Source organism: Apodemus sylvaticus, chromosome 2 (genome assembly GCF_947179515.1).
Source record: "Apodemus sylvaticus chromosome 2, mApoSyl1.1, whole genome shotgun sequence".
Taxonomy (NCBI): Eukaryota; Metazoa; Chordata; class Mammalia; order Rodentia; family Muridae; genus Apodemus; species Apodemus sylvaticus.
In genome coordinates this window covers 80,117,626-80,130,500 of record NC_067473.1, presented here as the reverse complement: position 1 = coordinate 80,130,500, position 12,875 = coordinate 80,117,626, and the positions used below count along the sequence as shown (strand labels likewise).

The 12,875-nt window shown below is 53.8% G+C and overlaps 1 protein-coding gene across 4 annotated transcripts in view; it reads left to right on the top strand.

The window, feature by feature from the left end:
- Positions 1-11,874, top strand: part of Crhr2 (corticotropin releasing hormone receptor 2) — a 43,156-nt gene extending 31,282 nt beyond the window's left edge. For all 4 annotated transcript variants that reach the window (XM_052172541.1, XM_052172540.1, XM_052172544.1 and 1 more), the window contains 8 exons: positions 19-136; positions 2,586-2,739; positions 3,132-3,192; positions 3,926-3,998; positions 9,867-9,952; positions 10,133-10,268; positions 10,895-10,936; positions 11,734-11,874. In XM_052172541.1, the coding sequence (XP_052028501.1) occupies positions 19-136; positions 2,586-2,739; positions 3,132-3,192; positions 3,926-3,998; positions 9,867-9,952; positions 10,133-10,268; positions 10,895-10,936; positions 11,734-11,874 (811 nt within the window). The remainder of the gene's footprint in view (positions 1-18; positions 137-2,585; positions 2,740-3,131; positions 3,193-3,925; positions 3,999-9,866; positions 9,953-10,132; positions 10,269-10,894; positions 10,937-11,733) is intronic.
- Positions 11,875-12,875: the final 1,001 nt, after the last annotated feature.

The window sequence follows — 12,875 nt, the reverse complement described above, 5'->3', positions numbered from 1 at the left end:
TGACCCGGCCCTCCACAGGAGTATCCGCTGCCTGCGGAATGTGATCCACTGGAACCTTATCACCACCTTCATCCTGAGAAACATCACATGGTTCCTGCTGCAACTCATCGACCACGAAGTGCACGAGGGCAATGAGGTCACTTCCGGGAGCCTCAGACTCGGGGGGGGGGGGTGGAGGTGGGGTCTGGCTGGCTGCCTGTCGTGGTTCCTATCCTATCTCATGTAGTAACCCACCCTGGGGCAGCCTTGGGGGTTGCTCCCAGCTAAAGCTATCACCGCATGCCCCTCCCCTGCCCCGCCCCCTGCCCATCTTACAAATCCAGGTACCTTAGCGCAAAGGAGCTGGCACTAACCTCTATCGAGGGTTGCCTTGCTTAATCTTCAATGTAGGGCTGAAGAGATTAATTTCCCTTCCACAGACATGGAAAGCGAAGCTCAGAGAGGGGAAAGTTACATTGTTGGTGCGGTGTGTCCACTCCACGGCCCCAGATATTAGGTGTCCACCCTGGATTTTTTGTCAACTGTTCCTGCTGAGTGTCCAAGTCACTATAAAACTGAACCTGTGGCATGTCAGAGGTCTTAGTATACAGTCTTTGGCTGGCCTGGCTCTCAACACACATATACACACACACACACATACACACACGCACACGCACACACGCACGCGCAGACAAACACACACAGACAGATACACACACACACACACACACACACACACACGCATGCAAACACACAGAGACAGACAGACACATACACACACACACACACACACACACACACGCATGCAAACACACAGAGACAGACAGACACATACACACACACACACACACACACACACACGCACACACGCACATACGCATGCAGACAAACACACAGAGACAGACAGACACACACACACACACACACACACACACGCACACATGCATGCAGACAAACACACACAGTGACAGACAGACAGACAGACACACACACACACACACACACACATACACTCTGTCTAATTTGATCCTTTCTCAGCCTGGCCTGAAGCCTGCCTCAGGGCTCTGCTTCAGGTCAAGCCCAGTGTAATGAGGTGTCAGGTGAGCGCCAGCCCCAGTCTTGGCTGGCACTACTAATGAGACTGCACTTCACCTGGGAAAAGGCAGCTTTAGTATTGGGGTTCATAGCCTCCACCCACCAAGACTCTAGAACAAAGGAGACAGCAACCAAATGGACCCAGGCCCAGGGCTGGAGCTGTGGGGCTGAGCTATGGGGCAGTGAGCAGCTCAGCCTAGGAGCAGTGCCTGGGGGCCAGATGGGTAAGCCACACAGGGAGGAAGCAGGCTGCCCGGAGCTCCCCTCACCCAGCCGGCTGCTGTCTCCACGTTCTCCACATGCTAACGCTGACCGTAAGAGAACCCTGGGATAAAGCCACAGATAGGGAAGCCCATAGCTGGACCCTGGCTCAGAGGGGTCCTGTGTGACTCTGGGCCAGTGCCTGTCCTCCCTACGTCCATGCAATATGCTTGGGAGTGTCTCCTCACTCAGAGGAACAGGGACAGGTCCAGCTCTGCTGATAGGTCACACAACAGCAGTCCTGAGCACACCCCCCATTCATGTCTTCCTTTCCTCTCACCAATGGACAAGATGGCTACCTTGGGGCTTAGAAAAAAATGCCTGGATTGATTTGTAGAGGCCTCAGAACTAGCAAGAGCCTCCTGACATAAACCAGCAGGTGCGCCTCACACACATACAGACACACACACACACACCACCCACCTCAGCGGCCCCCACCCTGCTCTCTGGCTTGTTTCTCTCACATCGTTTTGTCAGAGTTGTTTTGGTTTTGTTTAGTTTGGTTTGGTTTTTGTTTTTTTGAGACAGGGTTTCTCTGTGTAGCCCTCATTGCCCTGAAACTCACTCTGTAGACCATGATGGCATTAAATCAGAGATCTGCCTGCCTCTGCCTCCAGAGTCCTGGGGTTAAAGGCGTGTGCTACCATTCCTGGCTTGTTTTCTTTCTTTTAAAGTGGAAGTCCAAAGCCTATTTCTAAATGAAACCCAGTCCGACTGTCTGTGTAGCCAAGGGGACATTGAAAACAGTGTTCAGACCGAGCCAGCTGGCAAAACACCAACTATTGTCTTTTTCTAGACTGAAAAGATATATCAGACACAGTGATACAGGGCTGTAATCCCAGCTATTTGGGAAACTGAGAAAGATTTTTATAAGTCCTGAGCAAACCTGCGCTACATAGTGAGTTCATAGCCAGCCTGGGCAATTTAGTGAGACTCTATTAGAAAATAAAACTATTTTCAAATGTCTTACAATCTAGGGTTGTAGGCTGGGCAGCAAAGTGCTTGCCTAGCAGGTGGGGGACCCTGGGTTCCACATAAGCAAAAGGAGGCTGGGGAGGTTGGGGAGGAGAGAAGGTCAGGGGCAGGAGGAAGAGGAGCTGCCCGGAAGTGAGGGTGGAAGGCCGAGCTGCACGACTGGGAGTTGGCGCTTGGAAACCCGTCCATGAGTCCCAAAGTCCGAGGCGCCATGGGTCCCTGTGGGAGCTGCTCTGCTGTCCCAGCAGCCTCTCCCCACCCGTCCCCACCTGCAGGTCTGGTGCCGCTGTATCACCACCATCTTCAACTACTTTGTGGTCACCAACTTCTTCTGGATGTTTGTGGAAGGCTGCTACCTGCACACGGCCATTGTCATGACATACTCCACGGAGCACCTGCGCAAGTGGCTCTTCCTCTTCATTGGATGGTGTGAGGGTTCCTGGGCAGGAGGACCCTTTCCTGGGAAAGGGGCACTGTTGATAAAACCCACCCCCGCTTCACCTTGAGGCTAAGGACTGGAGCCCAACCTGCCTTGCTAGTCCCTTGCAGGTCCCAGCCACTGGCCCCGTGCAGTCCTGACCAATGCCCCAATACAGCTCTGCCCACCACCCCTGCACCATCTCAGGATGCATCTGCTTCCACCATTCTGCCCCTAAACCCTCGGGAAGTCATTCCAGAAAGCCTTCCTCCTACCTAAGGTGACAGGTGGCCTGTAGTCAGAAGACCAGAACCAATCCCAGGGCCCTCGGCTGTCCTGCCTTGACACTACAGAGGGTGTCTGTGCATGAGCCCATCCCCACAGCACGTGTCTCTCCTTTCAGGCATACCCTGCCCTATCATCGTTGCTTGGGCAGTTGGCAAACTCTACTATGAGAATGAGCAGTAAGTGGGACGGGCTGGCCTGGGGGGTTTGAAAGCCCAGGTGACAGCAATTCCCAAGGGGTCATTAGGACAAAAGGTGTTGATTGGGCATTTGAGGGTCACATTTAAAGACCTTAGCTGAGGAAAGCCTCATAAAGACAAAAGGTCCTTGGGAAGTGGAGGGCTGCCTCGGGAGGTCATAAGCTTTCTCTGAGGGGTGTTCAAACTGAGCCCAGAAAACTTTGGATGCTGTGAGATGGCTGTCTGAGACCGGCCTGCACTGGACGGCCTTTGTTGAAAGAGCTAGCTTAGCCCTGCCTTATTTTTGGGTCCCAAAGCATCTCCAGCTGTCAGTGAACCTGCCTAGGCAGTAGGTGCCTTCCCTGGTTAGCAGCTCAGCTCAAAGGCTAAAGACTGAGCCTGGGACAGAAGAAGGTCCCGCACCCACACCTGCAGCTCTGGGCTGTGAGTGTCTGGCACACGGCACAGTGGGCCAGTGAAGGATAGCTCTTCTTGTATTCGCTGCATGACCAGTCTTGGTGCCCTACCCGGGCCCCTACCCCAGGCAAGCCCTGAGACTGGCCACAGAAGACCAGCCCCACCAGATACAACAAAAGACAGGGAAGGGCCTTGCTGGGCCTGGTCAGTGCATGTAGCCAGCTACCTGGAGACTGGGGCTCAGGAGGGGGTCACGCGAGAGACCTAGTTCTGAGTTGCGAATCTGTGTCCCCCTCAGCTGCCCTATCTTTTGCAGGTGCTGGTTTGGCAAGGAACCTGGTGACTTAGTGGACTACATCTACCAGGGTCCCATCATCCTCGTGCTCTTGGTACGTCCTCTGCAGATTAGTGGGCTGGGGCACTAGGAGTCGAGCAAGTGATCCACCCAGGCAGAGGCACCGTCAGAGACCTGGCCTGGGCAACACCCTGCGCCCGTTCTGTTCCGTTCCTGTGCTCTGCCTGTGGCAGCCTGCACAAGGCTCCAGACTTTCTTTGCTATTTTTCCTTAGGTAGAGAAACGGTCTGTCCGGTTGGTTCTAGCGCCTTCCCCGGGTCATATGTTCCTTGTCAGGTCCAATGCTGAGACCGGGAGGTAGGCAAGCTGGTCCAAGTGAGAGGTGAGCCAGCTTCTCTTCAGGGCACCGCTCAGTTCCTCTGCCCCAGGAACAGCCTCTAGGACCCCGCCCACCACCCTCAGGCTGCCAGTAGATTCCAGAATGCAGTGTAATGAGCAATTGTTCCTAGCCCAGATCCCCGCCCTTTGCCAAGTGTATTCACATCTAAGATATAATTGCCTCCACATCTTTAATGCACAACAAGCTTTAATTAAGATGGAGTTTAAGTAGTGGCTGCATTCTGGGGGAGAGGGGGAGGAGCCCATTATATATCATACATTAAAAAACATACAAAAAAGCCCCATAAGAATTTGGCATTTATATAAGATTTATTTTAGGCTTCTATGAGTACCAGCTCTCTTAAAGGGCCATAGAACCCTCCTCTTGCACGTAGCAGGTGCCTCTCGGGTCTGCCTTTGTCTACCATGGCAACGAGTACTGTCTATCTCTTCCGTTCCCTGACACTTGCTCTCCTGTGACTGCCGGAGTCACTGGATCCCATCTTTGGAGTGTCCTTGACGGACATCAGCTGAAGATGACTACCACCCACCCACCTTCAGGGTTCCACTCACTTAGGCAGAGGCTGGTCTTTGTCGGCAGTGAGGGAAGGATTGTCCTTGGACCAGCAGCTGCAGTGACTCACTCCTCAGTGTGAATGAAAAACCTCCCAGCCAGCTGCCAGAAGCTCCGTAAAGGACTGGGGCTTTTGCTAAAGCTGGGACCCAGCCAAGAAAGGCTGGCCTGGATGGGAACCAGAAGGCTTGGGAATGAGCTCCCGCCTGACACTGTTGTCAGGTAGTGAGGAAGTCATCAAGAAGGGAGGAGGCATTTGGGGGTCCAGCTCCCCACTACTCAAGTATACGTACCTCCCTCTGTGACTGCACACCCGCTTCCTTTGGAGCTGGCTGCTTATACTAGCAAAAGTTTCCTGGATCCGAGCTGAGCCCTCCTACGGGTTCTGTTCCCAGCACTTTCAGATGCTCACACATTTGCTACATAGGAGAAATGATCCTGCCCATTGCAGAGACAAACCCAAGGTTCCAGGCACAGTTAGCGGAGCTGAGACCCAGGGACCAGGCTCCTGCTCATTACCCCGCCTGCTTGGTTTGCCTGCCACTCCTGTTCCCTAGAGGGTTGTTGGCATTTATTTCTGGATTCTGTGAGAAGAATCCACTGCCTAGTGGTTATTGAGAAAAAAGGATGTTCGTTCATTTACAACTGACGCATGACTTTAGAACCAGGATTGTCTGTTCACCAATCTTGAAGGCAAGTCTGTGGTTATCTGTGTTGGACAGGTGGGGAACAGAATGTGAGCTTAGTGATTTGCCTAAGGCCACAAAAATGCAGGAGAATTTGAACCCACGCTTAGAGCCAGGAGTTCCCTGGAGGTGGTCTCGGGACCCACAGCAGGGGATTTACAGAGGGCCTAGGCAAGAGAGCAAACTCAGTCAGGGTTACCACGAGGACAAACAGCCTTAGTCTCAACCTGACACCATGGAATAGCTGTGACAAAGGACTTAGACATGTCCCTTTGAAGGTGGGAGAGCCCGTCCCATTTATCTTCCCTGGATGTTGCCTCGGGACTACTAACTCTCCACACCTTCAGCTTCCTGTTTTCATGAGAACCAGCCCTATGATTCTAGAGAAAGCCCCAGGCTGGGAAGTGCTCTGGGGCCCAATGGGCACAGGCTAAACATCAACATCATGAGACACTAAGGTCTGACTGACTGATGCTGACCTCTGAGACTCATGAACGGTGACTCCTTACCCTATGTGCCTCCCAAAGTACCCATAGCTTTGGCCATACCTGTTCCTAATGTAGATGCCTGAGGTTCCAGCCCCCTCCAGCAATATACACTTGTGACATCCAGGGGCCTTGGCTATGCACATCTGGGGCCCTGAATATAGCGTCAGGTGTGCACAGCTGCAGGGAGGGGAAGTGTGCTATCAGAGCTCTCCGCCTGCCCTAGGCAGCTCCCTGTATGTAGTGGTGCATCTATTGAGGACCAGTCTCCAGGGGTGTCCATCCTGAAGGGTCCATGGAGAGCAGACAGATGTGGCCCTGAAGTAGGTGTGGTGCGGAGAACAGCAACATGGGTGACACGAGGAAGAGACAAGTACAAAGCTTGGGATGACCCTGCTCAGAACCAGGAGAGGGCAGGCTAGAGATGTCTCCGAGGCCTGGAGCAACCAGCTTAAGGATGACTGAAACCAAGTCTGAAGCCCATAGAGAGACTCACCAAAGTCACCTAGTCACCTATATTATTGTCTGGTCTTCTTCCCTGCCCCCCACCCCGCCCCTGCTTTGTCTGCTGCCTCCCTCGCAGCCTACAGTGAGACTCTGCTAACAGAGAGGCTCTGGTGAACCAGCAGCAGGACTTACTAAGTCCCTTCTCCAGCAGGCTTCAGAGCCTCACTTCCTGAGGGTGCAGAAGCAGTGCTCTGCCTTGGGTTATGGTGGCAGGCAGGGCTCTTCCTTGTGTCATATGGGACAAATGGCTGTAGCCTCTGGATTTATGGTGTGAGCGTAAGAGAACTCTGGCTGGTTCCATGCTCTCCCACTATAATGTGTGCATGCTTCGTGGGGTCAGTGTGAGGACTAGGGGGCTCAGATATATGCCGGTGCCCTGGACTCTTCCTCGAGACTCAGGTCCTAGAGTGCACAAAGCCTCCAAGGGTCAGACCATCAGTGGGAGGTGAGGGGAGGGGGCCACTGTATGTGAAGGAGTAGCCAGCTTCTGCCTGTCCACATTCCTTAAGCCCTGTTGGAGCAATGTGTGGGGCCTGGGAGAAGGAGGCTGCTGAGGCCAGCTGGCTGCCCTTGGCTGGGCAGATCAGTCTGTTGTACCCGTGCATTTGTAAAGCAGGGCTTGTGGTGGGGCCTGTCAGTTAAAGAGGATGTGGCTTGAGGAATAGCTTAGAATGGTGTGAACACGAGCACTTCATCTTTGAGCTCTGGTCTGGGCAAGGATAGGCCTCCCCGGGCCTGTCCGGTCACAAGATAATACAGCCTGAGATGCTCACACGGTGGGAGTCAAGCCAGGATCTCCACCGTGGTGGGAAGGAAGGTTCTTCTCACACGGAGACTGCCTTGATCCCCAGCACCACCTTCCAGGCCCAGGTCCTCTTTAGGCCCGGTACCCACTTCACTGAGCTCCTGAGGAGAGGCAGACGGAATACAAATGTCTGTGGCACTGAGCCACCAGCGTTGGGGAGGTGGAAAGATAAGACTTCTCCATGGGAGCTTCTAGGGGAGCTAGCCCCACCTGCGTGCTCTAGCTGTCTCAGAATGCAGCCATGTTGGCTAGCTTAAGAACTTTCCAGGATGGGGGGAGTGTCCTGAAAGGGAATTGTTGACGGACTTGGTTATTCCTGTGTGGGCCTTTACCCACTGGAGCTGGTCGTGACTCCCACAAGCAGCCTTACCCTGCTCCCAACAGGGGCTGGCTCCTTCACCTCAAGACCATTCTATTCTCTCCTGGTCTGGTCTCTGACTGGACGCTTTTCATTTTCACAGCTAACACTATCACCAGTTCTCAGCTCGTTTGTTTAGGTGCCATTTCCCTAGACATTTTTGAGTGAGTCTCTATGAAATATGCAGTCCCTTCCCATCAGAAACTAGGCCATAGTCCTCTGTGAACAGATGCTGTGTCTGCCTGTCTACATGCCTTTCTCCGATGCCCCAGCACAGAGGCTGGCATGGAAAGGTAATTGGTTGAGCCAGTTAGACAAGGAATGAGTGTAATGGTTCATGCTTTGTTTTGGGGTGTAGGGTAGAATCTAAGATAGAGTACTGAAGAGTTCAGTGAGGTCTGGAGTGGTCAGAGCGCTCTCTGGGAGAGAGGAAGTTATCTGGGGTGGGGCTGATGTAGATTATAAAGGGTGGGGTGCTGGGAAATGAGACCAAAATGAAAGAGTAGCTTCCAGGCAGGGGTGGCCTGTTAGTGAGAAGACAGGGCAGGGTCTCCTAGACACTCCATATCAGCCACCTTTCCTGCTGCCTCCACAACAGAGAATAGGGCCCTGCGGCCAAGAGGTGCTCAGTGACTGCTGGGTACATAGTGGGTGGGTGGGTGGGTGGATGGATGGATGGATGGGCAAAACCAATGGGTGGAAATTGAATGGAGTGTTTGATGGGAAGATTGTTGGATAGATGGACAACTAGTTGCTAGTCAATGGAGAGACGAAACATTTGGGTAAGTAATTGAATGAGCCAGTTAATGAATTGAATGATGTTCAATCCAAGAAGTATTTACAAAAATTTGGATATCTTTTTTTATTTCTCAGAGACATAAGAAAGACCTGGGAAAAGAACAAGAACTTTGTGTTACCTTAGGCTAGGTGAGCCTTGAGCGACAGCAGGCAGCAGGCCGTGAGCAGCCTCTTGCTTCCTCCGGGCTGTCGGTGGGCTCCCTAGGCCATAGACTATATATGCATGTGAGGGAGCAGTGAGGCAGTAGGGAGGTGGGAGTCTGAGGTCTCCAAGGCCACACATACTGATGTCCCTTACTCCCTGCCACAAATCTACAGTGTGGGAGAATTAGAAGGATTGGCTCAGTCTGTAGAAGCAATGGATTTTTTTTCTAGACAGAGACTGGGGAGCATGTGTGTGTCTCCACACAGACAGGCCAGCAGACATCTTTAGGCTAGTTATGTGTCTCCTAGCCTGTGAACGCTTTCTGGGGAAAGAGTCCCAACAGGCATATACGCAGCCCATTCGTATTTGCGTGCACTTAGCTATACATAAAGAGAAACGCAGGCACGCAGTGTTCCCTGATAGACACATACGCATGGTCACACGGGACCCACTCTGAGACAAGCACGTCTGGACAGTCACACAGGGTGGCATACACAGACGGACAGCACAGCCCCAGGAACCAGATGATCAATTTACCGACTCTTGAGATTCCCCCTTCAGAGAGCAAGAGACACTGGGGAGCCCCAGAGACCCACATAGCAGGAAGCTGACTCAGGAGCCAACAGACCCAGGGCAGTCAGAGGTGGGCGTGTCTTTGACGTTAAGGGAAAACACCAAATGAAGATAAATGAGTCCTTTCCCAGGCCACTGGGCAGCCCATTTATCTTCCTCGCCCGTGGGTGTCTGAAGGCTTAGGAGCACCTAGGGAAAGGAGCAGTGGAGACTAATCGCTCCATCTGGCCTGTGTCCCCCTCCCCCAGGGCAGAGCTGAAAGGACCTTTGACCAACCTAGAGCTGGTGACAGTTTGAGGGCCTCTGAGATCCTCCACCAATAAGTAAGGACCCTGCGACCGAGAGACATAGATCAGAGACCTGGGGTGTGGTTCTGTATATTCTTAGTATAAGGCAGGGGTGGGGGTTCTCAGTAGTGACTCCAGAGGAGTAGTCATGTCTCCCACCCATCTTCTTTACAAGCTGCCTGGGCCATGGGCGGAGAGCAGGCCCTGGAGCCAATGGGTGCCTTCCTGCCCCGCTGGGAAGGAGCAGAAGTTGGGTGACCTAAGCAGGTGCCCAGTGCTGGAGCTTGTGCCTAGGTACCAAGGATTCTTTCTCTCAGCCCACTCCCACTACACACCTTCCCATGCCCGCCCCTTGCTCTCTTCCAGATCAATTTCGTATTTCTGTTCAACATCGTCAGGATACTGATGACAAAGTTACGAGCATCCACCACATCGGAGACAATCCAGTACAGGTGCGGAAATGCCTGGCCACTGGCTCCGGCAGGCACGGGAGAAGCAAGAGGGTCCTCTCACCCTTGGAGTCCCCACCCCTAGAATTGCTCGAGCAAGCAGGGCACCTCATCTTCCTCCCTGAGTGAGTCCTGCCTATAGGTGAGCTCAGGTTTGCCTCACCCTGTCGCTTCCCCATCCAGGAAGGCAGTGAAGGCCACTCTGGTCCTCCTCCCCCTGTTGGGCATCACCTACATGCTCTTCTTTGTCAACCCTGGAGAGGACGACCTGTCACAGATTGTGTTCATCTACTTCAACTCTTTCCTACAGTCCTTCCAGGTAGGCACCACCCCCCTCGCCCCATCCCCCACCCCCACACATCAGTGCTCCTCAGATGCCCTCCTCCTCAGTACCACACATCAGTGCTCATCAGATGCCTCCTCCTGAGTACCACACATCAGTGCTCCTCAGATGCCCCCTCCTCAGTACCATGCACCAGTGCTCCTCAGATGCCCTCCTCCTCAGTACCACCCACCAGTGCTTCTCAGATGCCCTCCTCCTCAGTACCACCCACCAGTGCTCCTCAGATGCCCCCACCCGCGGAAGTGTACCCCGAAGGCCCCGGATGCTAACACTGAGCCGGCATGCTAGGATCGGTCATCTGAGCACTGAAACACAAGCGCTTGTACATCCAGAACCCCACTTGATCCCCGATGCTGACCAGACTGCCCTGGTTGCATCACCCCCCATCCTGGGGTTTAACTGTCTTAGCACTTCTGAGAACACCTAGGACAAGTTCAGGATGTTGTGGCAAGAGATCGCACCAGCCGTAGAGCAGACCCTGGTGTAACTGCACCCTTGTCTGGGCCCAGGACTTCTGAGCCCCAGTCACCCCGTGTCCTCCCACACCGCAGACTGGAATGACCCCTCAACAGATGCTTGACGTCTTCGTCCTTTCTTTCTAGGGTTTCTTTGTGTCTGTTTTCTACTGCTTCTTCAATGGAGAGGTAGGAGACGGGGCCTTTGGGGTGGTCTAGGGGCTCAGGTCTCACACTGCCCTCTCAGGGGACCCAGTCATCGCTGGTTCTTCTCAACTCCATCTGATAGGAGGTGGGGCTAAGACAGAGGGGAAGACAGAGGGAAGCTTTCAGAAAGAATGTGAGGTGACATATTTCATCCAAGCAGTTCTTCATGAACGGCAGAGAAGAAACCGTCAGGGGATGGTGACTGACTGACTGCAGAAAGAAGCTCAGGGCCTGAGTTCAACACCCAAAAGTCATATGGTGGGAGAAGGACGCGACCTCCACATACATGCCGGGTGCTCAGTGGAAACACACACACACACACACACACACTCAGGAAGAAGCTATTGTCTTCTACTACATACAAACAGAAGAGACTCAGCCAGGTGTAAAATGACCAAGCCAGGAGCTGTCCCTTAGGCAATGGTAGAGAAGGCAGGGCAGCATAGGGGGCAGGAGAGGCTTTTTCTGATGAGGAAAAACCTGGGCCTGATGCCTGCTGAGTTGAGGGGCTGACTCACAAAGCCATAGTGCCTAATACATGGTGGCAGGGGAACTGGAACCTTAAGCAGGCCAGTGACCTCTCCAGAAGAGGGAAAGAGAGGATGGGTCCCTGAAGGAAACTGCAGGGTGGACACAGGGTTCAGGGGAGGACCTTAGTCTAGGACCTCACCAGCCCCTTGGAGCGAGGGTAGCAGGCCGAGGGCCATCCCAGACAACTTTCACAGATCTCAAGAAGGGGACAATGGAAGGCAGAGGCAGGTGACTCTCCTTCCCTGCAGGTGCGCTCGGCCCTGAGAAAGCGGTGGCACCGCTGGCAGGACCATCACGCCCTCCGAGTGCCTGTGGCCCGGGCCATGTCCATCCCCACATCGCCCACCAGGATCAGCTTCCACAGCATCAAGCAGACAGCTGCCGTGTGACCCTGTGTTCCCCGCCTGCCCATCACCCCGCCACTGAGGCAGCTTCCTCACCCTGTACAGCCGTCCCCTGGGTCCTCCTTGCTACACTGACCCTTGGGGTGCAGGAGAAGTGGGGGGGGAATGAACTCTCCAGCCTGGCAGGAAAGGAAAGCTATGAAATGAGGGGCTCTGAAGGACCACACATCTCCAAGCAAGAGGGAGCGGAGGGACATCACAGGACCCTCAGAAGGGTGCATCTCACACCATCAAGCCTCTGTGCACCAAGCCTCTTTCGTGGGGCCCTTACTGCAGCACCATTTACATCTGAAGAAGCTGAGGCCCAGAACAGGCAGGGGCCTGGCTACTTGCCCCACCCACAGCACCCACAGTTGGCTCTGCTCCTTGTTTTCCATTTCCACACGTGGGTGAGCCCTCTAAAGGTGAGGGAGACAGGAATGGACTTATCTGGCTTTATCCCGGGGACCTTCTGGCAGAGAAGCCTCCATCTTCGGTACCAGCACTCATCAAGCGACCCCTCTTCTTCTTCCCCAGTCTTCCTATGTGTCTCATATACACGGCGACAGACACAGGGAGAACAGAAGCGCCAGAGGAAGCAGGGTGAGGAGTCCCCCTAATCAGAGTATGTCTGGGAGTGATTGAAACAGTGACATCAGCCAGGCATCTGTGGAGTTGGCCACCTTCAATTCAAGCGACTAGATGTTGGAGAGAGACTGTGAGCCAGTGACAAAGGCAGAATGTCTGCAGGACATTAGCCATGTCCCTCTTATGACCTGAGCCTGAGCATGTCTTCCTGTGGCCTGTGGTAAGCTTGGAGTCTTCAGGTTCAAAGGGCCTGTATCATCCTTGTCATCCCAAAGGGTGGCATCTGTTCCATCCCCAGTGTAGAGTCGTCTGTGCCTGGGCCTACTATTCTGGAACTGTGAGGGAGAGGAGGCAGGCCTCCCAGGCTCCGAAAGCAGGAGGAGACAGAGCTTGATTCAGGCTCCATTTCCATCCCCCTG